Here is a 27,513-nt window from a genome sequence, read left to right on the forward strand (position 1 = left end):
TTCTCAACTTACAGAAACAATTTGGTTCAACAAACTAGGGGCCAAACAAGGGTTTTTTGTTCAATAAATTTTTTATTGCCTTTCATTTATTCTATTTACAAACAACATGGAATTTCTTGGCCTCATGATACAAAGCAGTACTAAACTGTAGTCTAGCAACGTAGGCATCATCATGGGAACCAGGAAACGCTAAGCCTACTACTTTAGCCAGCATCTTCCCGTTCCAAATACTACTATTTTACACATATAGGACACTTATAAAATGCACTTGCATGTAAACACTGTAAAAGTCCTGCCATTTTAAATTCTATACTTAAAAAGCTCTAAGTACATCAAAAAATAGAGAAAATATCTAATCGATACTAATAAGGCATTTTAAAACTACAAACAGCTCTCTTTATTCATTTTCAAAGCTAATACTCTGCAAATACAATAAAATCTGACATTTCATATACATTCCTGCTTTATATTTTTATATTTTAAAAGAAGCCACCTGTAAATACTATTTTCTTTTGCAAAAAACAACAAAACAAAAACAAAAAAACAAAACCCAAAAACACAAACAAATTACAGTAAAACATAAAAAAGTTCTCAAGTGGAAAGTTATCATTCCCAATGTTCTTGAGCTGTTCCTTCTTTAATCATTCTCTCACATTCTCCTTCACCAAACTTGGTCCACTTAACAGTAGTATTATTTTTTTTTTCATTTTTATTTTTTAAGACTCATTCAACAGCTTAATCATAGCTAATAAATTCTGAGGTTGATAAAGTTTTTGTACTGTTGCCATTTTGACTAAGGCAGAGGAGATGAAAGTGAGAAAGGTATTCAGTGCAAAGTCAGATTTGTGCCATTTCATAAAATGAAGTCCAGTAGGTGTAATATTCACAGATAGCATCGATTTAGCAATCTTTCTCGTGGGTTGATTTACCTTCACATAACAAAAATGGCCTATCATTTACGATACAGTTCATAAACACTAAAAAAATTACTACTGTAACATAAATGAGACCACATGCTCCCTGAATTTTTTCAGAATTAGGCTAGGTGGGATTTGTTTAAATTAAACGGCTGTTTCAAAAAATAAGCAAAAATAAAAATAAATATTCATGTGGCACAATCTCACCACTTTACAGGTATACTAGAAACAAAGACTCTTAAAGCATTTTGATACTGATTATAATTTTGATTAAATTGTATTAAAATTTATATATAAATTACGTGACAGTTGGTTTGGATAAAACATTCAAGAATATTCTCAGCATTATTATTTCTTGTGGAGCTTATAATCAAAGCAAGCTACCTTTTAAAAATACCAGTACACCTGTGATACATCCTCTGCCAAGTCTCTGGCCTTCTACAGTACACACAGGTTCGTCAACTGTGCAACACCATTTACAGTTTATTACAATTAAATCAGTCAGTCTCTCTGTTATATGCAAATTCAATTTTGTATTATTTATAAACTGGGGTTTTATTCTTAGTTAAAATGAGCTATATTTTTCAACCCTTCACCAATTCTAAATGCTTAGTTGTAAGAGAAAAACATTTACACGTTCGGGGATTCTTGCTTTAAATGCAGTGCTTATCTCTAAAAAAAGAACTACGCAAAGAATAAAAACCTACTTAAAAAGTGAATGCAGTAGTACTACAAAGTCATCTGAAAATCAATTTCGAATTGAAATAACCAACTTTAGACCCAATGAATGCAAATATAATTTTAGCAACATTTAACTATATAAAAGTTTCTGCATTGAAAAAAAAATATTTCGGTTTGCTGACATTGTTTTTTCACTTCTATAGCTATAGAAGTATATCAGTGACAGAACAACCCAATAAGTGAGATGGTAAATATTGATAGTAGATTAATTCTGCAACATGATTTTAACGCAATAAAGAATCTGTTTTACTGCTGAACGATTCTCTTCAAATCCTTTAGTAAAACTTAACCCTGTGCAGTGATAACCTAGGATTTCAGATTCAAAATAAAAAAAGTACAGTTGTGAAATTAACTTTGTGTAAGGTCCTCAGTACACACGGTTATTATTTAGATGTGACTAAAATAATATTCACCTGAAATAACAGCATGGTTCTCATGCAGAATGGTAGAGGTATGCATAACTTATTCCATGGGAGATAAGCCATCTGTATTTATTTTTTTAAATACAATGGACTTTCAATATGGTTAGAGATGAACACTATATTATCAGAAAATGGCTATATTTTAAAAGAAGGTGAAATGAAACCAATACTTTTTTTCAGTGACTTGTAAGTGGCAACCCCAGACAAAATATCTAAGCCCTTCACAATATATTTAAAATATGGTGACTCAATACTACAATGATGAAAGCAAAATAAAAAATGGTCTGTGTTTCCCCCAATCTGTTCTTTACCCAGGTGTCTACTAGGTGTCTCAGTCAAATATCTAACTAACCAATTAAGTAGTTTTTACACTGAAGCTACCGCTGAAGATCAAGAACGACCTTTAGCAAAAACGGATTTTGAAACATCAAATTAAACTATTAAAGAGAACTAAATCCTCAGCATCATTGCTCTTGTCAGAAGATGGGTTATAATCTCTCATATATTTTTATTTTTTTTTTTTTCTTTTTGTCAGCATGGGACCTTATTCTGATTATGCCCTGTTGCCCATTGAGGAGTTTTCAAGAAGTGAGAATGAGCCGATGGGCTGTAAATAGTGTGAGGTTCAAGAAGAAGCGATCTTCTGGAAAACTTTAGTAGTGTCTTGTTATCACAGCTTTACATTTTTTGTAAAGCAATGATTCGTACATATGAAAGATAAAAGTGTTACATAAACATAACAAGTATCCAGGAGGGCCCTTTTCACTGTATTGACTGAAATCTGTGTCGTTCCTTGTAGTCAATTTATTGGAAGTTGCAAGAAGTGAAGTGTAGTCAGTGTTAGATGTCAGATCTGTCACCTGCATTTGGCTTTTGAGTATTACAACATCATGTAAGCCTGCACAGCACTGATTTTGATGAGAGCAGAATAATAATACTTGGCATGTAACGCTTTGTGTCCTCAAAGCCCTGTACAAACAAGAACCCCCACAACACCCCTGTGAGGTAGGGAAGTATTATTATCCTTATTTTACAGATGGGAAAACAACACAGAGATTAAATGACTTGCTGAAACCCAAACTGAGTCAGCATCAGGGATGGGATAAGAATTCAGGAGTGCCTGTGCTCAGCCCACACTGCTTCCTAGCCAATGTCAATAAACCGAAAATATCACTTTTCTCAATAAGCTTAAATACTTCATTCAGGGGTCCAAAGGCATTGTGTTTGAGGAACAGGAGAAAAATGAAGATTTACTTTCCATTCAACAGTTAAAGAGAGATGCCCAAATATTGGATGTCATCTCACCAACAGGACTTCAAAAGTTGTTTCTCCTTCAGGTTACACATTTTAGCAGCAAAAGGCAAATACCAGGAAACAGATTTTGGTAAAAACAAAAACAAAAACAAAAACAAAACAAAACACCCTCCACTCCTCCACCCTTATTAATTCGAACTGAAACAACTTTTGAAGTATTATCTTCACAGCCCTTACCTTTCTGAATTCAGTCAGGTATCTGAGAACATGCATCCTCCTCATAATATACAGTACAGTGGCTCAAAAGTTTATTGGAAAATAGGAATCTAAATCTTCAGATTTCTCCAGACACAGACAGGAGGCATTTATTCCTTTACTTCTTTCTCATTAAGCAACCACCCATTCATTTTATTTTGCAACACCAATCTGATATTTCCACACCAATTAAAAGAACAAATGGGGGGGGGGGGGGGGGGGGGCTGGCACAAAGTAATCATTGCAGCACTGAATTGATAGTGTTTCCTGATGCAGACGGATCTTTAAATAGTTTTAAAAAGGGAATCTGTTATAACATTTATATTAAATATATGACAAGGTTTACATATTTAATTGAGCTAGGAAAGCCAGGTTTACAACATTTTTTAAAAAACCACAAGCATTCCCAAAGCTCTAAAATATTAACTATTCAGTTTTTTGAGGAAAAAATAATGAATGGGTCAAAACATGGTATTTGGTTAACCAGCTGTGGTGTTGCAAATCTCATGTACACTCAAAGCACTTCTTACGAACGAGAACTGCAGAACTAAACTAACCTCGGTCTGCGGTCACAATCCTTTGGTAAGGATGGACACGCATATCGTGCCTTCGAACTTTAGTAGCCACCGCACCTAGTTAAATTGCAATTACCAAGACAAAGTTAGAAAACATTCAAAGAAAACATTAACAGCAGGTTTATCAAAATGGATTTAAATGATCATTAACTACAAAAGTTCATTTTAAGAAAAGCAACAAGTTAAGGCACAGTAGTTTCAAATCTTAACCTTAAGAAGTTTATCTGTGCAGATTAATATTGCATTTATTTTAAACATCCTGGCCTTAACCTGTTTAATCCATTCATTTACAATCCCAAAATTACAGTATTTCATGAAATCTATTAGACCCAAGCACATTTAAGCTTTACTAGTCACATATTCACTGAAGTGCCTTTCTTGCAGCAGGACTATTTTAAATAATGCCATCTTTTAATACTGACAATTATTTGCTAACCTTAAGATCACTTCCAGTTCTACCACAAAAAGAAAAGTTTTAAAGCAATTCTTCAAGCCTACAGATTGTGATTTTAAACTTTAAGTCAATAAGTATGAACTGCAATGAATTAGGTGATTAGTAAAGCAAACACTATATAGAACACTTAGCAGTCAGTATACTACTATACACTCATAAATTACAGCTACTCTGTAATAATAGGGGCTAATCCAAATTAATAGCACTATTTTATTTTAAATCTATGTGCAAAAAAAGTGCAAGTAAGTCACTGACTGCTAGGCCAAGCTTTTTTCAAGGCTGCTGAAACTAAGCATTTGTTAAAATTCAGATCTGATGAAGGATCAGTTTAAGACCGTTCTTGAATTCTTAGCCTTTCGTTGGGAAAGCCATACCTAAAGATAAAAGGAAGGGAATTAAAAGTTAGTCACCAACTAAAATTTGCTCCCAACATCAATATCCCCCAAAATACTAATAGGGACACATTTCTCTGTCATTTTTAACAGAACTATTTTAAGACATCTTAGAAGTCCACAAGAAAATGGACAAAATCTAGTGTATTATTCATGAGTGTGAGTGTACTCTGAGGTAGAACTCAACCAAAACCTCATTTAATTCAATGCAATTGCTCAGATTATAGAGCAGATGTATTTAGTCATTGATTCTGTGCTACATAAACAGGGGTGTGGTGATTTTTTCCCCCTCTTTTCCCTTTTTTTAGTTAAGTTTATTTAGAGAGATCTATTTTAGCTTCAGCTACCCTTTCAGGAGTAATTTTCCCCTCCTCCCTTTTTTATATAGAATTCTGTGAGAAATCAATGAAATTTCTCTGCATCATATTAATTTATTACAACGGAATGATGTATTTCTTTATTTGATATTAACCAAATTCAAGAGAGGCGACTGCCACTAACTAACCAGCAACTGATAGCTACTGTGACGATGATGCCTGTAACTGCAACATTACTGCAGGAGATACTGCAAGTGCCAGTAAGGACTCACAGATTGGGGGTGGGGGAGCCGGGGAGAGCATGTACATGCTTGTGGGAAATAAAAGAACGATGACATTATCATATGGTCCCTGGATGTTGGCTATGGGATAATGGAAAACAACTAGAAGTTGCTCAAAGACAGACCTGCTACATACTTCAGCCCTACTAAAATTTTGTTAGTGGCTCACTAATTCTGACAGGTAGAAGTCTGAAGTACATTTTCTTTTTTACTGTATAATGCACACATACAGAAAACACAACTATTCATTGTTTAAGTGAAACACTGATTTTCTGCAATACTTTCAACAAAATATTGACTTTGAACCTTATTGTCCAGTGTTCATTAGAGATGTTTAGAATCTGCGTAAATCAATAACTGCCACTGAACGAACTAAGATCAAAGTACTATAAAATCAACATCATGCAGCACCAAGGTCATATGCAGTTCAGAACAAACTAAAGAGAAAAGATTATTTATATTCTGCAGAGCGTAGGGAAAGAAGAAACTATTGGAACTGCTTGTTCCATATTGACCAGTTAACTGAATTGTCACGGCTGCTTTATCATCCTCTCCTTCATACAGCAAGCCAATGGCCTGAAATGTTAGGAATGATGGACATTTCAATCCCACGCATATAAAATAAGCCATCAGTAGTGTTGCTGATTGTACCATCCTTTGCTCAGAACTTAAAGTTTCCTTTATATATTTATTCTCTGATATTATTTTCTGCTTACAAAATCATTAACAGCTTTCCAACACTGAGGAGAGCTTGATCAGATGTGTTCTAAATGTAGAAGCAAAAACCTAAGCAAACTGAAAAAAACACCCTTCAATTCTCTCCAGTTTGGCTACTAAAAAGATACAGCAAGGATAGGAAGTTCTCTCTTCCAAAGATTACTGGAAATTAATTTATGCTGAAGACAACACAAGCAAGTCTGGTATTTTACTGGAGAACAAATTACATACAATAGATGTCAATGTCCGTTTTTTTTTTTTTCTTGGCTATGTATCCACCATCTAGTGTCACACAAACATTACGATTTTGTTTTCAATAATCTTACTAATACACTAAACACGTTTCACAATGCAAAACATGTTAAAATGTTTGAGTTACACCATTGGAATAATTTTCCTAGGCAATTTTGGTGTCTCTGAGGTAGGAATATAGCTTCCTTTTTTTTTTTTTTTTTTTTTTTTTTTTCCTTTGAGACCCATGACCTCTATATGCAAATATCATGAAAGCATATGCAATGTATTCTCCAGTCATGTGCAGATAAGAGTCTTACCTAATACACCACTAGGTTCAATAGGATACTCAAGGATTGATGTAGCTGGTGCCAGCGTGTAGGGGTATTCGTACGGGGTGTAAATTAAACCAGCTTCGGGTCCTGGTGGCACTATTGCAGCGGTGGGATGAGGAGTTCCGTTTGGCATGACAGCGGTTTGTATTTGTCTGATCAAAGGCATTATGGTAGGGCCAGCTGGCGTAGGAGTACGCAGGGCAGCTGGTGGGAGAACAGGCGCAGGCCCAGTAATGATCCTTGGAGCCTGGGCTGTTGCTGCAAGAGAAAAGGCAAGGGCTGCTACAGTAAGCAAAGAAATTCAGAGGAAAGTATGGAGATAGCAGTACAAAACGTGGAAAGAATGGGAAAAAAGGGGAAAAGTAGGAAAGAAGAAAAATAAAAGGAAATCATTAGTACATGCGCTGATCACACAGTGCCAAAGCACACCATTCAAATGCAAACAGCTTTCCATTTTCCAGTGTGATTAAGTATGAACATGCAAAATAAAAAAGCCATTGTAAAACAGTGAGGTAGATTTCTCAAACAGGTTACACAGCACAAAAGCTCCATTTAGACCACATTTCTTCATTTATGCTATAAAGACTGCATGAGACTTGAGATGCATGCAGGAGATACAAGGAAAATACTGTCATAATCAAATACAGAGTACAAAATGTAGTGCAACTATAGAGTCCACAGATACTCAGTTATGCAGAGCTACTGTATGAGTTCTACAGTTTTGTATCTCTTATATTGTATTTAAACATATATACAATTCCAGTTTCCAGGATCAGTGAAATTAAAGAGGATCTGGAAAAACAATGCATCTCCATTCCTACTGTAGCATGAATAACATACTCAAAATGTCTTCCACATCAATTTTCCCCAAATATAACATGTTCTTTGTTACAGAAGATTACTACGGTCTTGCTTTTTTGTTTTGTCTTGCACAGTGCTTGCATGTTTAATTATTTGAAGCCTGTCGGCATACAATAGGAACAATTTCTTAAACACTTACACAGATCAGCTGGTAAGAGTCAACGTTAAACTGTTCTATTCTATTGGTTAGGACAAAGATTTATATGCACTACTGCTGATATACACTGATTTAATTAACTTACAGGTGGTCTGGGAAGAGAAATGCATGGGAAAGATTTTCGTATTTGAGAGGGTGAGTTTTGTGGATTTATTTCAAAAGTGCTCAGGCAATGCAGAATTAAAAAAACACCAAAATTTTTGTTTCTGTTTTTACACTAAAATAAACCACTATGGATTCCACATCCTCTGTTTTCAGTAAAGTCAAAAACATAAACTATGAAAATGTCTTACTACCAAAATGTGAATATTAATGTGGAAATCTCTAGTCAGAGAATGAAAAAAATCCATCATCCCACTTATACTGTTAAAATAGACCAATGGGAATAGATCAGACAAAGAAATCGCTCAAATTAATATAAAGATTTCCATGCAACAGTTTGCATCAATTTATTCTGAAAGCTATTTCACTCATAAATTTGCAATAGATTGGGGCTTCAAATAGGTTTAAAACTGAGCTAGCTCTAGATATTATAACGTTCATTAGGGGTGAAGATTTACCACCACCATTGTGGTGGTAAAAGCCCTCGCTTACGTATCTTTTTGAATCAGAAAAATTACACTGGTGTAAGCACTCTCAAATTGGCCTAATCACATTCCAACCTTTAAACATATTCAATGCTGAAATGGAGCCTGTGTGGGGAAACAAATTTGCAAATATCAGTAGGCCCTTAGTGAAAAGACTGATTTATCCGTGCTTACATTTGACATCTGTATCATAGCTACAGCAAAAGTTTACTTTGGAACAGTATCAGAAACTACACTTGCAGAAGCAGAAATTAGATTTTAATATAGAAAAATAGTTTGTATCACACATAGCAGGTATATGCTGTCTTTAGTAGGTGTATATAATTAATTTTCAAGTGTAAATCTGCACATACTTGCGTTTGCAAAAGCATCTCACACAAATCTAATGGAAGAAATTGTAAAAATGGCTCATAACATCACTGATCCCTGTGAACTCAGCAGTGAAATCAGATGATGAATTCTTGGAAAAAACATAACACTAGGGGAACACATGCAAGGCAAGATGAAAGGAAGGAATATAATACAGAAAAATGTATTCACAGTATCCTGAACATCTGTAACACTTTCAAACTGAATCTTTAAAAGTATAATTGAAAAGGAGTACACTGCCCTTTATATTTATTAAGGAAAAAAATTAATTGTAAAATAGAAAAATCTGGCTTAAGAGTTGAATTTTGTTTGAACTATATATTTGTAAATATTTCAGCCCAGACATGTTGTTCTTAAAGAAAAACAACAACAAAAACCAGCAACAACAGCAAAACACAAAACATCAAAAAACTTGCAAAACTTATCTACAGAAGATCATCTGCAATGGCTACCTACTGTTTTCCTACACAGTTGTTATTGTCCATTTACCTGAAAGTAGCTTTAAGAATCAAAACCTGCAAATACTAATGTTGCACTGACCCTCAAGATTATAACATGCTTACGTGATTTGATGTTGGCATCTCTGTAGGTGCCATTCAGAATTGCAAGCTCCATCAGCTGCATCTTTTTAAGGCTGTCTTCTCCTTCTGCCTGTAAATAAAAAGATGGAAAGAAAGTAAGGATTATTAGTTGTCAGGATTATTAATTTACTAGTGCATAAGATCTAAGGGACGTAGAATAAGCTACAAGTTTTAACCAAGGAAAGTACCTGCTTACCCATTACTGACAAAACCATTATGTTTTGTTAACTTTTCTTTAAAATTAAGTACAAGTTGTTCGTTTCCTATCATTAACTGGTACTGATACATATCTTACAGGGTTTTAGAAAAGTCTCATACCATAAACTGAAAAAAAAAAAGTGAAATAAAATAAAAAACTGGGTTAATTTTAAGTCGATGCTTGACAGAAATTATTTAGGGAAAAAATTCTCAAGCTTTAGTAAAAAAAAAAATTACATACTATTAAACTGGTATTAAAAAAAAATAATCCACTATTGGACCAGAGGAAGAATAGAAACCCAAAGTTTTATGTAAACTTTGATTTACAGTTCCACTGTTAGTGAAACTAACTATTCCTGGAAAAATAAAAATCTTTGAGCAGCTTTTCAAATACCAACCAAAGCTATATTACAGAATTAATGATTTTGGAACATGTAGATGTTGTCTGATGAGGATATAACTACTGTTTATACAGTATATATTTTCCTTAATTTTTTGTTTCAATATAGATATCTTGGCTGAAGTTATCAATTCCTTTGGTGTCCTGCAATTTGCATAAATATGCAGTATTCAGTTAAAAAAAAAAAAAAAAAAAGGCAAAAAACCACCACCACCACAGAAAAAAAAAACACTTTTTCTGTTACTAACAAAAATATAATTATTACAGTTCTGAAAACCAGACATTTTCTGATCTGTTTTTCCAGAAATACTATCATTTGTTTAGTCTACCTCCTATCAATCAGAAAACAAGATAATGACATAGGAAATCGAGGAGAGGCAGTTATATACTTTAATGTTGAGTTACCACCTTGCTTCTCACATTGTCTACCATTGCTGAGAAGTCTCTTGGCAAAAAGGATGCAGCTGAAGCGTGAGCTGCATTTCTTAAACTGGTTTCTTAATTTTTTAGTTTTTATTTTAACTGATCTTGTCTATTCACATATTTCCTGTATATTTGGAACAGGACTTTTACATGTAATGACAACCTGGATCATGAGATACTGAAAACCTAACAAAGATTTCAGAGATAGTTGTTCACCTGTCTTAAACAACAACTCCAGCAGATGGTTTGAATTAGGAATTTCAAAAGGACTAGTGATTATGAAAAATACAATTAAAAAGCCACAAAGAATAGTGATTGCCACCAACAACTAAAAGAAGCCTACTAAATAACTTTGTGTCCATTACAGCACTGCAATACTGAAACGTCTCCCGAATAAGTTACGAGTTGATAGGAATATCCACATGCAGTGGTTCCAAAGCGAACAGAAACATTTTCAAACTAGTTTAAAGCAAAATATTGTTATACATACTTCACTGCCAAAATATCGATGAAGTAACTTACTAAATTGCAAAACAAAAAAAAAAGAGTAAGTCTTAAAATTGCATTTAAGCAAATAAACTACTAGTCAACACAGTAAGATGGGTCAAGACTTCAAGACTAAATCACTTCCAGATGCCAGAAATGAAAGTCCTAACTGTAATACTGAGGATTTACCTAAACAGATTAAAAACTAACAATTGACATTGTTGTTAAACATACAGAATATACTCGAAGAGTTAGACATTATTTTCTTTGTCTATTAAATACTGTATGACAGACCAAACTAACCCGAATAGTGAAAAAGTTAATGCACATTCAATTAGCATTTTAACTACAAATTAACTGTGCAGTTAAATACTGTTCTGTCCAGATACCTCAGATTCCACAATCATTAAAATTAGACTCTCTGGAATACAAAATGTACTGATTATAGCATGCTTAATATGACAGTCTCAGAACAGAGTTGGAATTTATATGCAAAGGATTTATTTATTCATTTTAAAGAATTTCTTATTCCACTGCATCATCACTGGTAAATTATCTATACTGTGTTGTCAACTATGATGCAATAAAAGCAATTCCAAATCTATTTTTCTATCCAGAACTTAAAGACTTTTGTCATTCTGGATATAACTTCATTTCTCCTAATTTATTTTAGCAATAAAGATTTTTAATACATTGATTCCACTTTTCCCCTCCACCCCTAATGGTTACTAATGGTTATTCTTTGCTATTGGCTTTTTGCTTGTGTTTATTTATTTAACAGAAAGCATGTAACCATAAAAAAAAAGCCCTCCTCTCAATGTCACCTGCATCTCCCATATAGTTCCATCAGTGTTACTAAAATTGCATACTTCCTCCAAATAAGAGTTCGGGTGATTGATCTGAGACACTATTAATGAGTCTCAGTAAATGCTGAATCTTACATTCCACTTGCTAGGATAATTTTAGTAACTCTGTTATCCCAGATTTTAGACCATGGTAAATGTTTTCCAAATGTAATTATTTATAGGAAAAACTTTAAGATAGAAAACATTTTTTTCCCTTCTGGCATCCCCGAAGGAAAGAGTTACAGCAATTTAAAAGCAATAAAAGACAAAGTAATCATTCTTATAATTCCTATTTTGGATGTTTAATTTTCCTATAGGTCACTATGCTTTCTATGAGAAAACATGTGGCAATTATTTAGATTTTACAAAGTATGTTTACAAAAACAATAGCGGTCCTAAGAGTACAAAAAAGACTGAGCCCTTAACTTTAATTTTGGCGATTTAATTCTCTGGAGTACTGCTCAGCAGTTGATAAAATTTTTATTCTTTTAAACGGACTCCAAAGCATAGCTTTAAACATTTCTTTTAAGACGGTATCAGTGATAGTTCAGAGAGTCAAGATGTGGACTTGCACTGCCAGACATTAGCGCTGCCTTTCAACTTCTGGCATTTGTTTTTTCCAAACACCTATCGCAGCAAGCAAGCAAACCAACACAAACACACGAACACCCCCACCGCTCAAAAACTTGTTCCTCGCTGACCACAGGGCATCTTGCCGGCTCCTCCCAGAAGATGGCACTGTTTGTTGCTCGATGCCACCACCTCCAGCCATGGTGCTCAGCACCCTGCCGGCCCCGCTCCTCCTCCTGCAGCCCCTCGCACCCTGAGGCCGCCGCCTCCCCTCAGGGCGCTGGCCACAGAGGTGTTAGGAGCCCTTCAGATACCTCGGCATGGCCTTCGACATCTCGTTAGGAGCCCTTCAGATACCAGGGCATGGCCTTCGACCTCTCGCACCAAGCTCTCTACTTGAACGTCATCCACCCATAGTCAAAAACTCAAGTTTCCATGAGATGGGATAGCGAAACGGGCCCGCGTTTCCCTGTGGCCTATCCTCTCTTCACTGCTGGCAGATGATCAAATGAGGCCCGTCGATGCAATCCATCTTAGCTGCAGGCATTTCTGCAGGCTCTCGCTGTTACAGCAAAGAGAGGTTGCAGCTGGGATACAAAGGCAATCTCTAAAGGGACAGTACATTACCTGTACAATAGCTACAACAAAGCTCAGCCATTTGTACCAAAAGGAAGCTACTTTGAGCAAACATCAATAAGGTCACTTAAAGCCAGATTTGCATTACTAAGTTGAAGCTCAAGTGATTGACTCAATCCTCTCATCCTCTTAAATCTTCAGTGCTTTCCCTCGATTTCTCATGTGCAATATAACATGCTGATTAAGAAAAAAAAAATGCTATCTTGAAACCTAATTCTTTAAATGCAAGCACTTGCAGCTGCTCTCTGAATACGCACACTGAAGAGATGCAGTAAATCCTAACAAAGCCAACTACGTGCAGACAAGGGTGGCTGCCGCCCTGTCAACACCGGGCCAGCTCAGCTCGCCTCTCCTCACAGCAGCTTGGCCCTACTTGTGCCAGCAGTAAAAAGACCAAACGCCTGTGAGCACCGTCATTTTGAGCACCTGGTTTCCTAATCTTTATCAGAGTAGGACTAATGGTCACAAGGTTTAAAATGCTAGTAACTACTAGTGTCACCTACACCAAGCCTCTCTGATGTACTTGTAATATTTACCTGGTATTAAAACCAATGGAGATATTTTTTTTTATTGACACTGTTTACAATTACCCTGTTGCTTTTTTCATTCTTACAAAAATTCACAATGAAATATTAAAAACCATCATGACTTTGCTCCGTTCTAGAAACACAAAGGGGTACTGTCACCTTACTGAGGTGAAAAAGGGACAGGTATACAGACATCTACATCTGAAAGGGGGTTTGAGGCCCATGCTGGAGATCCCACGAGAATCTGTGGAACACTTCCCAAAACATAAGAATCCCAAACAAAATATGCAACGCTCACTATATTGATGCCCACCTACAGCAACAATTCTCCTACATTGGGTAACGCTGGCTGTTTAGAAGAAAATTGAGGAGCATCATTATGTAATAAAACGCTGTCACTAAGAGCTTGTTTCACATCATGAAACAGAGTCGGGAGAGAACACTATTGCCTTCATGACTTCATTTTATTTTCAATGTCCAAGCTTTAGTTCAACCCTATTGAACCTCTGGTATCTCAAGATCCTCAGGGAAATTCTTTTGTTTAACTTGTACTTCTGAAATCATTATATTTTAGGCACTTAAATCCCTCAGATTCTCATATGCATACAGTGTGTGCTTCAGAGTACCATACATTTTAACTTTTTATTCATACACCAAACACACAGATATTGATAGGGAGGCCCAGACAGACGAGCATGCAGTGCATTCCCTGCACTGTATTTCAGCAGTATATTCCAATACACTGCTGAGCAGAGATCCACAAGGGGCACGCTGCAGAGTACCCACACTGAGCCACATGAAGCTCCTTCGGTGCCTGCCGCTGAATTAATTCACCAACCAAACAATCCACTCAGTGATAGCAGAGATTCCTCATCCTGATAGAGCTGCTTGAGCCTCACGGTTCTTACCAGCTAAGTCTCAAAACGTATCCTGATTCTCATTACTAATGCTGGCAGGGAAAGCTCTGAGTCTTTCTGTATAAAGGACACGTGCACTTTCCCCTTAAAATGTGCATTCTTCTCTTAAAGTAACTATGTTGGAAAATACAACAAATATTTTTTCCTACATTCATAGAAATATGCTTATTTAGGTGATGTTAGTGACTTTTGTGGACAGTCTGGCTTCCAAATGTCACACATTTTGGAAGATGCTTCTGCATGCTGCAGAAGTGCATGCCTGCACTTCAGCTGGATTCTCAACTGACCTGAGCTCAGCCCTAGTAAAGGTGCAGCCAGTGCTGGCTTTGGTTAAGGCTGCAGGCCTTAATCAGTTGTTTCAGGGCCATCCGTTCAGGATCAGACAAGGAGCAGCAGGTAGAAAGTGATGGTGAAACAAAGTGATGCGTAAATCAACTGCAGATGCAAAGACAAGAAATCAGTCCATCTTCCCCAGCCAACTGTGGTGGGTGCCTGTCCCGCCAGGCTGATGGAAAGAATAACCAAGCAGCCCCAGCAAGGCAAGAGCACCAAAGAGCAGCATTCACCTTTCAAGTACCTCAGCAACTTCTCGCACAGACTATACCTTCCCTGCCTGCCCCATACCACCTCTGGTTAAGCAGAAATACTCGGTGGTGGTTCGGCACCTTTCTTGCCACCCACAAAGAGGGAGCAGCTATGTCTTCCAGCTGATACCTTTTGTCCAAGTCCCCGTGCTTCTCGCCACATCACTTCATGTTAAGAGGTTTGCCAACAGCACAGTATATTTTTACGTACACAGTTAAGGAGTTAAATAATTTTATACACACTCTAATTATAATGGCAGAGAACTTGGCAGCTTTGAAAAGACACTATAATAACGAACAAGAATACATATATAAAACCCTTCCTCAAATAGAAAAGTCACTTGGACTTGGCACATACAGTAAACATCTTTTCTCCCACCATACCTCTGGAAAGACACATACATTAAATATGAAGACTTGTATTAACCTGTGTATCTGTATCAGACAAATGACCTGCAACTCATTAATTTAATATAAATTTTGGTAGCACCACAAGTAGTTTTCTGTCACTGATCGTGCCTCTCACAGCGCGGGAGCCCCGCAGGGGTCTGTCACCCTGCCTTCCCACATCCCCAGCTGCTGGGGCAGGGTAGCAGCTGCAGCTTCCTCGCCAGCGCTCCGACACTCACTTTGACTCAACGCGCTGTGGAATGCTTTTATCTAGCTGACAAAGAAAAATGTTCCACTGCAATTCACTTGTAGATCAGTAAGTATTCCAAACATACCATGCGCCAGTCAAACAGCCTTTACACATGAATGTCTCCATTCAGGGACAAAAACCTTCCATTCATAATTGATAAACAAAAAAACTCACAAACAATATACTACAAATTCCTAGACATACACGTATTAGAACAAAAAACAGATATCAGGCATCAATATATTACAAAATATGTTATAAAAGACCACAGGGAAATGCATCGGAAACCCTGAAGGTAAACACACTGAATTTACTGTTTGGAAGGGTTTTGTGGTTTTGGTTTTTTTTTGTGTTTTTTTTTTTTTTTTTTTCCCCAGTATCTATGGTGTCAAAAGACCAATGTACCTACTGTGATGAAATCCTAGTCAAGATGAAAAGTAACCACATATAAAACACAAAATAAAAGGGCTTTTTAAAAGAATATGAATTTGAGTGCCTAAACTGCCCATCAATTACTTCTGTAAAACACCAGATTTCCCTTTTGTAAAGGCTAACTTTTACTTCTGGCAAGCTACTCTGTTACTCAGAGTTAAGGAATAAACATCCTGTAATCCCTTCCCCTCAAGAAACTTGACAAAGGCTTTTAAGTTTCCCATGTCTAGAACATAAATATGAATAGTTAGAAGCTGTTGGTAAAAATTTGCCATTTAGACTTTCTCATCCCTGTTTGTATACTTCTGATGGTGATGGAGCAGAGGCCTACAACATCACTTTGTTGGTACTAAGGAGAATTTGCCAGAGCATTATTCTGGCATCATGCAGCAGCTACTGTTTTATCAGAGGAGGCTACTCCACATACTTTGAGACAAAGTAAAATAAATCACTACTTCAAGACCACCCATATTTCTTAGAACCCTGTATGCCATTAATGATGCTGTGGCATTGAATAGGTGGCACGCTGTAGCTCAGTTATTTCTCTATTTCCTTTTCAACACTGATACACACTGCTGTGTCTATAAGGACAGGCAAAGATAAATTAGCATCATTATTTCTTCTGGGCAACACAGCCTGCTTATCTTCTTCAAAGCAAGCTCTCAGTTCAAATGATATGCAAAGAAGACTGTGCTGTTTCACTTGACAAATTCATTGGTCATAATGTTAAAGATACACTAGGGGGAAAAGGCAGCGTATCTTTTTACACTTCCCATCACCTTATCTGACATATCCATGTTTAATCATGATACTTGGCTTACCAGTTATATTTTCGAGAGTCCTTATGCCCCCCTCCCCCACTTTCCATTTCTGCAACAAGAAAATACAGATAAGGTGCTGAAAAATCAGCATGAAGCACATTTTATAAGCCAGACTGAAATACAGTATCACTGAAACCTAGGGGCTTTTTTCACCAAGTATCTCCCAGGTACTACTTGTTAGTGTATTGAAAAAATTTACCTGAAGCATTCTGCTTGACCTTAACGAATTTTTATGCCTGTCTCAACATTTCTCAAAGACAGACATAGCAGGATGATATTTATATCAGAGTCTGGGGGTTTCAAGGACATAACCTCCCTTGGATTAATTATACTGAATGCCCAACAGTAATTTAAGTCTAAAATTTGCTTTTTGTTTGGCTCTTTTTTATGAATTGTCTTTTCCTCAAACCCCAGCCTTTTAAGCATTAATAAAAATCAGCGACAAGAACCTACATACACCACATAGAACAGCAATTCACAAAGCTCCAGGACAGAAACACCTTTCATGATATATATACACCAACCCGCCCCAAATCCTAGAAGAAAATAACATTTATACAGTACTCTCTACAATGTTTCCAAAAAGACAGAATTGTACTGAAATACATTAATATTTATTTATTAATATATGTATTAAGATTCAAATGAAAGAGCAATCAATAATGTGAACTACAGCATTAGATCTATTTTTAGCAATGTGAAAGCCCATTTAAAAAACTTACAGAGCTCAACACTATTTTTGGTATTTCTAATTTTGGACACCCAAAAGGTCCTCCTCAATGGTTAGTTTAATTCTGAAAAGAAGGAGCTAAACTATATGCACACTGAATGAAATGCTACCAGGCAAGCCTCTGGTATAAATTTTCCACACAGGACTCTACCAGCAACATCTTAAGTAGCTCAAACATCGCAGGAATCAGAACAGAGCAGGAATCAAACACAACCTGTATCATGCAGGTCTTTATTCCAGCTATAGCTTTTGAAACAGACTGAACCGTGCCAAAACACTTGGGATGTTGCGTTGATGCATTCCACTGACACTGGGACAAATGTTTCAACCCACCCTGTATATTAAGTATATGATAAAAATAATTTCACCAACTTATGCTTCGCAACTACCTACAATCAAGGTGGCTGTTCTAATAGGTATAGATGAGAGGCAATTGCTAGAAAAATAAAATGGGAATAATTAAAATATGCTTATTTAAATCTAGCCTGATCTGTCACATTTATTTTTCCTTTGTTATCCCAGGAGTTTTCTATTCAAGGTTTGAGATTGTAAACTGAACAGCTCTAAGTTTCCCATAAGTAGAGCAAAGACACTGAATTCAAATATCATCTCCTCCACCCTCAAAAAGAGCCCATTATTTCAAAACTAGTATTTTGTTGCAAACTGTAGACTCAAATGCCAGCTAATTCTTTCCAGCTATGCTAATGTTTTAGTACATAAACAAAGCCTTCCATTCTCAAAACGGTACTGAAATATGACCCCATGTTTTCATATGTTAAACATGTCCATTATGTTTTTAATCTGTTCCCACACAGAAATGAAAAAAGAAAGCAAGAAAAATGACATCTCATTTCAGATCAGATTTACTAATCTAGGAATAAAGTGACAAGTTCTCTCCCTTTACAGCAACAAAAGAAAAGTAACTGCTGGTGACAACAGTGAAAAGATTGCTGCTGTGAGTTAGGGTACATCTTTCGAGTGTACCTTCTCTTACGTGTTTCATTAAGCACAGTATTCAGGGTTGCATGCTATCACATGGAAATTCAAGCTGTGGTAGTAACTTTTAAGACATTTTTATCTTCAGCTTGAGGTGTCCTAAAAAGGTAATACTGATCAATTAAAATAAACTCATCTTTTAGGATACAGAGTAAAAGCATGAATGTTTAGGCTTATCCAGTTTTAAGACACAGGGAGTAGTAGCCATCCCCAGTAGCTTCTTAGACTACCACACTGCTATAGTCACATTTTCAACAAGAATCATGATGACTAAGTGTGATGAGGAAACCAACTTAAATTGCTTCTGCATTTCACCTCCCCTCCCTTTTGTAATAGGTCTACATTTTTTGGTTTCCAAAGGAACAGGATGTGCGATGGCACGGTTCTGTTGACACTTGTTTTCTCTCTCTCGGGTGGAGTAGTCTAATGACAAATGACTATAATGAAGAACCCTGTATAAAGCTACCATTTATATATACGTATATCTAAGACGCACAAAAATACAACTGACTTAAGTCTTAAATTTCAAGATGCCCTGAGGAAACAAAGTTGAAGGGACCTATGCACTCAGTATATATTCTTAAAGTAATTCCCAACAGCTGCTAAAATGTGAATGAGTACTAAAAGTTCACAATTGCTTCCAGCTGCTTAGCAGCATAGGTGCAACCACAGATCTGTTGACTCTGAGGCATGCATGTCTTACATGGATTTTACTGCTATTCTAGTATAAATGTTACTCTAAAAATCGAAGTTAATTTTTCCATAAGCACCACAGACACCTGTCCTACTTTCCTCACACTCCGAGAGCTGATGAGGCCCATGACCAGGCGACAGGACTGTTCCAGCTGGCTGGGCTTCCCTCGCTTATGGCTGGCTAAAACCTGCTTTCACACAGCTTAAAAATATAGAGAAGTGAAAAAAAGACTGGTGTGCACTCTCTTTAGGGGACAAATATGTCAATCACATGACCTTCCGTTTGAAGGCTCAAGCTGCTCGAGGCGGTGTGTTGCTAGGGAGAAGGCTTTCTTTGCTATTTATTGAGCTTTCTTTCCAGCTTTGAGACTAGCCAATGATGACTTTCCAGAGACAGCAGTGAGAGCTCAGCACTGCCTGGCCGAGGCCGTCAACAAAGGGCCTTTGAGGAGCGCTTCCTCCTGAGCGCGTGATGTGACATGACATGACATGACCGCACGCCCGTGCGACTGAGGGACCTCCTTCCTGTTCCCCTACAGCACAGCAACCCACAGTGATCCCGGGATCGCTGACTGACCGCCCCTTTGTGCCCAGGTCCTCTGGCACTGCGGCACCTCAGTGCACCAGCCAGCAAAGCGCCCGTCAGCGAGCAGCCGGGGAGGGCAGCGGGGAACCCAGGTAACCCCCAGCGCCTGCTCACGCTGTGGCCAGAGCCAAGGCGAGGCCCGAAAGTTTCTATCAGTTTGTACAGTTGTTTTAATGTTATTGCTACCTACGTTTAGCATTTTAAAAGCCTTTTAAGGCAAAGTCCCATACTTCTGAAGCATTCATCTTACAGAAAAATATGTACGGATTTTAGTTCTTCATTAATTCCATTAATCTTGGGCATCAGCACTTAATAGCTTCACTTACAAAAGATTAGTGTATTCATAGTAAATCATGAAAAATCATGTCATATATTTCAGTTTCCTGTAACTATTCCACAGAAGTGATTATCATTTTACTTCTATTAAGAAAAGCACGTTTCCAGTGTACTTCGTTTAGATTAATTAAAACATATGCAAGTCTTGTTTTAATTGTTATTTAATTACTCTTGGAGCTGGAGTAGGATGCATTGATTGTGTTAACGGAAGTAAAACCAGCCTCTTGCTTCAAGACATTCACCTTTTGGCTTTGTGTCTTTATTGCTTTAAAAGGGCCGTATTTTGTGTCTGGATTTGGACAGATAAGAACTACCTATTTTTCACGATGAAACAGCTCAAATGCTCAACTTCACAGACAAAACTTTATTCTAAAATTTATAAATCCTTTCAATTAAAATTTGGAGACATTAACAATTTTCATTATAAAGTATTACTAGAACTTTAAAATATATATATATATTAAAAACAGCCTAATCAATTACAGGTAAAACACCTTTCCATTATTTTCCAATTTACACACACACAAAAAAAATGTATCTTGGCTATTTATGTATAGGATAGTTAGAAAAGCTTTCCTAAAACGGGTTTTCTTATTAAACAGCAGTTTCCATAAAAAGTGCTTTCCGGAGACTGAGGTAACAGCCCTCCTGCCCCCAACTTCCAAATGCCTTGTACAAATATCAGGCTCTACCACTTGTGTGCATGGGACATGCCAGAACAGTATCTGCTGCAAGCAGAAAGACACACATTTCACATACAGAAAAGAGACTACAGTATAACAAATAGAGTTTTCTATCCAGAAGAGACTTGGGATCATGAGCTGAGTATCAATGACTCACCAAAACACATGACTCCTTAAATGATTGGAAAGTCCCCAGACAAATTACTGAACAGAACATTTTCACCTTTTTCCAAATACACTATGTTACCAGAATACAGCAGAGCAGGTGCAGAGATGGGTGGAGACCTCAGTCTGCTTACCTCTCAGAAAAGATCAGACAAAGCTCACCCTGCCACTAGCAAACCTGCAGGGCAATCAGGAATATCAGGCCAGCACAGGCCTCAAGAAACCATCCAAACGTTTCTTATGCGGCAAGAAGCTCCCACAGTACATCTGACAATCCTGGGAAGGTTCTCAAGACCGAGATGACTAAACAACAGGCTTATGGAGATTCCCTGGAGGCTAGCTGAAGGGTGAGAAATGGGATGCTTGTGGAGAAAAGGGGAAAGAATACAGATGTGATTGTTCTAGTCTTATTAAAACACAGGAAAAAAAAGTGGAGAATACTAATGTAATAAAGTAGACAGGAGTATCTGAAGTACCAGAATCATCACAGTGATATACAAAAAGCAAGCAAGAGAAAAACATGTAAGAATACAGCCTGAAATAAACGAACAGAACGAAACCAAAACAAAGTTAAGCACCAGCCACTAGATAACTTGGCTGGCCACAGGAACCTTGCTGGACTGGATGCTGACACCTGAAGAGGCAACTGCACTTCCCCTCTGCACTCCCAGCTGCTGCAGCACCCCGCTGGCTCCCTGGGCTGCTCAGCTCACCCAGCTGGCAGCAAGTGGTCTCCTGGCCCTCCTCCTGCACACAAAGGGGTAACTCTGGACGCAGTGCTTGGGAGAGCAGGATCAGCTTTGGCATTGAGAGCAGGATCAGCCCTGGCACTGAGAGAAGGGAAAAACGGAAGAACAGGTACAACTACTTTATCCTTCTCTGACTTTTAAATTCAACGTCATTGCATTTTTATCCAGTGAGTAGATGCTACCTGCGTATCCTGCCTTTGTCTCTTAGCCAAGCACTTTGCAGGCTATGCTAGTTTCTCAGTATCATCCTCTATAAAGTAATTCCAGAGGAGTCTGTGCACCAAGGTCTTCTCTGGAGAATGCCCCCTTCCCCATGGCATTATCTCCTCTATGGGCTGAAATTAATTGCTGTAAATATCACTTCTCTTCTTCCTGAAGTTGAATTTGAAGAAAGGTTTTCTGTAATGTAGGCACTAAGTATCAAGAAGCACAACATATATAAAAATAACTGCTCAGGGAGTCTCACCTTCCAAAAATGTAAAATACTGAAATACATTAAAATAAGGAATCAACTAACTAGTATCTGTTTTCTCAAACACAATTTAATGAACCTACATGATAAAACAATTAAGTTCTTTAAGTCCAATTTTCTGTCTTAGAATGAGAGAAGTATCTATCAGACCTATCTTACATAATTAATTTCCCCATCCTTCTCCGCTACTCTACACACTAATTTAAAAACCTGCCTCCTCAGCAGAAACACAGACACAACATATAAGTAACCATTTAGCCGGACTCACACTAAAAATTTGATCAAATTTCAGTGCAAGTTAAAGTTTATACTGGAACAGAAATAATCAAGTCTTTATTACATCAAAATTTCATTTAACAGTTTTCCTTTTCTGATTTTAAAACAGCTGAGTACCTGAACTGTGGCTGAAACACTCTGCAGTCACCAAGCCACCCTGGATCAGTGCTGTCACCCCATGCTCAGGGAATTGTTTGTGATAAATTACCCTACGATATTTTTAAGGGGGAGCTCCTCTATAGCTTTCCAACTAACCTTAAATGCCAAATGCATATTGTACCAACTTTGTGGAGAACAGGCAAAATCCTACTATTAAAATATGAAATCCAACCTAATAACGCCAAGCTGTTCAAAGGTAACTTTTCTTCCCACACACTCCATTCCAGTGCCTGCACATCACCTCCTCCAAACTGAATTTTCAGTTTCTTCTCAGAGAGATCCCTAGATCTTCATCACATAAGTCAAAACTCTACCATTTTCCCACTTCTAGAGATCATCCTTGATTGTTTTTCACTTTTCTCCAAAAATCTGTTTTAATATTGTTCAGACTCCAGTTCTCTAAACGCTTCTTGTTCTAATACAATCATTATGAGAATGCAACTCTTTCATATCCGAAATAAATCGTACAATGAAACTGTCTTTCAGAGACTGCAGAATTAACATTTCATATTCCAGTAGACAAGGTGCACACCCAGAAGTAAAAGCAGCTTAAAATGCATTCTCTACAACAGGATAAATCACCTGAGCCCTTCTTAATCTCCTGAACTGTGGAATCTCATGAATATTGCAAAATAATACCCAAATTCACATATTCTCTAACTTTATGGATTATATACTTATACACAGTACTTTGCATTAAAATCCTCCTTCCATGTGTGTAAAAGTGATTTACAGAAATAGAAAATTATATGAAAAACGGAAGATGAGCAATTAAAGCTTTCAGTTACAAGATGCAAACAAAAATCAGCTATCAACCTAAAAAGAAGTGCATGTTTTTGGACACTACGAATAAATGAAGAATATTCATTTTCTCATCACCAATGGGAAGAGAGTAAAGTACTATTCCTTAAGTCAAAGAAAACACGGATAGCAAAGGGCCAAAATAACTGAAAAGCTAGGGCAATTCTGAAATGATTCAAATAAAAATGAATTGATTTTTGTTTCTGAAATGCATAAAATTAAGCTGCACGGTTGAGTTCAGTAAGCTGAGAACGGAATGGGTATTGATCATATGGAAAACTTATGGAGAATTATTTAATTTGAAACAAGTTCAGACAAGTTTACCTAAAATACAACATGTGATGCTAGAACACAAAAAAATAAAAAACTATCTTAAGACTTTCCTAGGCTATAAACTTCTGTGTGATTTGGCTGAGGCTTTATATTGCTGTCGAAGGAGTCAAATGGTTCAAAAGAGGCAAAAAAACAAAAACCCTCTCAACCGGCACTTCTGGTGTACGTTCAGCCAAAACAACTTGTGGTGGTCACAACCCTACTCTTTTCTCTCTTTTGCCATCCTGTATCCAACACTTTATCCATGCCTGAGCCATGTCAACTGGCTAATCTGGAAAGACTTTTTTTGGGAGATGAGGTGAGGTGGGGGGTATGAATAGTTTTCTGTCAGATTACCATGCTGAAAGAGCTCCTTGCAGGCGCAACTGAGCATCAGCATCAGGAAGGAGAAAGTGGGGGGTGCTGAGGCTTCCCCCGAGTGGACCCGTCCACTGACTCAGCTCCATGCAGAATTAGCCTTAGTCTTGGACTGGGGACCCTACAAGAGTCAATTAATTTATTGATATTGTTTTCATCTTTCTGTATTATATTCTTCTCTGGTATTCATCTTGAGTGAGAGGTGTTGATTTCCATCAGCCCAGAATTGCATGTATTACAATACATTCAGTTTCCAGGCTTTTGCACACAATGTTAATTTTTGCACAACACCACGTAAATGCTACTCTGCTCTGGAGTTCAGATGTCAGCAGCACGCACACATAGCTTCAACTCCCGAAAGTTTACAAGATAGTGAGTAAGTAAAAAAGAACTGCACAAAGAAACAAGCTGCGGGAATCTAAAGATTTGAGGTCAATGTGGCAATGCCAAAATTAAATGAAAAATGGATAAAAATACTTTAAAAATTGCATCAGAAAAGGGGGGAGCATGCCTTGAGAAGAAACAGCTGCTACCCTACCAAATGTAGCAGAATGCACATTTCTTTGATTCCTTGGATTCCTGGACCAGCAGGAGCCAAGAACCCCATGAATGTAAGAAACTAAACACAGGGAATGAGTGCTTTTCACACTTTTCCACTTTTTCCCACCTTTGGTATCTAGTTCCTGGATAGCCCTGTCTGCTCTGGTGCACAAAATATCGTGGGTTACTTCTCTACTGTTTAGCAAAATAAAATCAGGTCATAGAAAAGCCTGACAAGTGTTATTTTGTTACATCCATCCACAAAATAAGTAACTGAAGTCTGCAGTTGGGTTCAGCAGCGAAGCAGAAAGAGGATTTTGCTTCTATATTTTGAACAGGATGACCGCATTCATGAAAACAGTCCACAGTTGGAATCACAAATTCAGACCTCAGCAGGTCCAAAGTCAGTTTTGCCTAAGACAACATACTAATTTGAGTCCTATACAGTGTTTTTTTTTTTTTTTTTTTTGGTTGTTTTTTGTTTGTTTGTTTGTTTTTTTAAATGCTGTTCTTTTAGATGATAAAACCAAGGGGTTTCTCTCTGCACTGCTAAAAATTTGTCTTCTATTAGGTAACCTGACCATTGCATATCCTCATCCAGAATGAATGAAGACATTTCTGAGGTAAGTGATCGGTACTTTTCATGTTATCAAAACCCTTCTTTAAACAAAAATAATAATAATAAAAAAAAGATTTTATGCAACATTTCTACTTTTTCCTCATTTTCTACTCAGGAAATATTATAGGAGCTCTTAGCAAAACTAAGGTAGCACTATGAAGCCCAGATTTGAGCTACAAATAATCATCAAATGTCCCTATCCCAACATCTAAATTGGGAAGAAGGAGGCAAAAAAAAAAAAAAAGGGAAGCCAGTTTAAGCTGCTGCTGTGATCCCACTGTCAGTTAGGTCCACCTTAGCTGTGCAAGTCTACCAGTACCAGAGGGCATGAGAGGAAGAAGGCACAAGACTCAAACAGCTATGGACCAAGAAAGCCCACCAAGCCTATGGAAACGAAATTGAGAAACACAAGAAAAATCACAGAGTATGAACTTTGAAAACTCTAGTACAGAGAAACACCAATGAGCCCTGTGAACTTTTCTGACTGATTTCTTTAACAGCACCAGTTTGCAGAGCTGCTGTACAGTATTTGTACTATGTACTTAAGTGATGCTGTGAGTTCAACCCATCATCCTGTGAACTGTTCTCTGTAGCACCACATTTCCTTCACTAACTTCAAAAATATGCTGACGTCCTCTCATAGGTTAGTATCTCTCTCATGATACAGAGTGTAACTATTCATAGTTTTAGTTTCAAAAGGCACTTCACAAACACTTTGGTAGTGTCATTAGATTTTGCTGCTCCTCATCTAAGAATGGTGAGGTGAAGTCTGAGAAACCAGTCTGCTGGAAGTTGAAAGGATGTACAGTTTAGAAGACAAAATTAATATAAGAAAGCTATACTTTTAAAAGTGACTTTAAACAAACAGCTAAAATTCTGAGTATCAGTAATAGTAAATGCTACTCTTGTCTTCATCTAATTTCTTTGGAGATAGTTCTGAAGTTTCACAGAAACAGTTCCCTGAGGCTACCAAGCAGCATTTCAGCTGCATCATTAGTAAAAGTTTAGGAATTTGTTAGAACTTAGCAGCTGTTCAGCTACTGAATCATCAGCACAAATTTACTATTTTCCTTTGCTAATTTACAGGATTCCTACTAGTGATGTAAGATCCTATCAAGGAGTTCTAAGCATATTTTTACTGCTTTAAACAAAAGCCTAAATTACTGCCATTACAGCACTACTGCTGTCTTTTTAATTAGTTCATCCACAATATCTTAACACTGATGAGTTAAGATTTGAGATACATACTAAAAAGGATCATAAGGAAACATTTAAGCCTAATTCTATATGCCCAACGTAAAAGCTATTTTTGAGAAAAACATTGCACGCTATCCCAAGGATGTCATATCCTAGAATATACATTTTCAAGTCTAATATCCAAGAATTCACGACTGTATAAGGTTCCCTATTTCATTCTGTGAGTTAGCAAATCTACACGGCCAGGAGAACATTAATACGTGCTTTGAAACAAATAGCGCAAAACCCTGGTCATCAGTTCTTACTACTACAGCTGACTTCTTGAGCACAACTGAAGGTTAAGCAAGCATAAGTGATGCTCATCAGTTGAGGCATTTGTGAAAGCAGCAAGTCCATCTTCTCACATTTCAATAGCATTGGTGCTGACAAAGAAGTCAGCAGGTCAAAGCCCAACTCCCTTCAGAGAGAATGCAAGCCTGAGCTGGGAAAACATTTACATGTGACCTGAAAAAAAACAGTCTGAAGGGCCACAGCACCATATTTGTTTTCAAAAGAAACCTTCACTGCCCTCCTCCCCTTCCAGAAGCAGATTTGACAAGTGTTGTAATAAATATTACATGCACAGAGGAAAGTTGAAATCAATAGCAGGTTAATGTTTATTGAAACAATACAGAGAACCATTTTTAATAGCATTACTTGAAAATAGATCTAATCTAGCAAAGGAAATTCAATTTATGTTTCGAGCAATCAGATTTTATTTTTTTACTCCAGGGATTTGTTGCAAACTCTGTCTCTGAAAATGTGCTTACTGTACTGTATTTAGCAGAAACAGTTTAGCCTTAATAAGCTGATAGTCTGCACAGGAGCATGGATCAACTTATTCTCATTAAGAATGT

The 27,513-nt window shown here is 37.1% G+C and overlaps 1 protein-coding gene across 9 annotated transcripts in view; it reads right to left on the reverse strand.

The window, feature by feature from the left end:
- Nucleotides 1–27,513, reverse strand: part of QKI (QKI, KH domain containing RNA binding) — a 152,534-nt gene that overhangs the window by 3,651 nt on the left and 121,370 nt on the right. For 2 of the 9 annotated variants that reach the window (XM_084512999.1, XM_084513002.1), the window contains 3 exons: nucleotides 9,429–9,516; nucleotides 6,877–7,149; nucleotides 4,147–4,221 (listed from right to left, as the gene is read on the reverse strand). In XM_084512999.1, the coding sequence (XP_084369125.1) occupies nucleotides 4,147–4,221; nucleotides 6,877–7,149; nucleotides 9,429–9,516 (436 nt within the window). Of the gene's footprint in view, nucleotides 1–52; nucleotides 4,993–6,876; nucleotides 7,174–9,428; nucleotides 9,517–27,513 lie in introns of those variants that run through there. The other 7 variants (XM_084512997.1, XM_084513000.1, XM_084513001.1 and 4 more) reach the window with 5 other exon arrangements.

The sequence above is a fragment of the Aythya ferina genome (assembly GCF_964211825.1).
Source record: "Aythya ferina genome assembly, chromosome: 3".
NCBI lineage: Eukaryota > Metazoa > Chordata > Aves > Anseriformes > Anatidae > Aythya > Aythya ferina.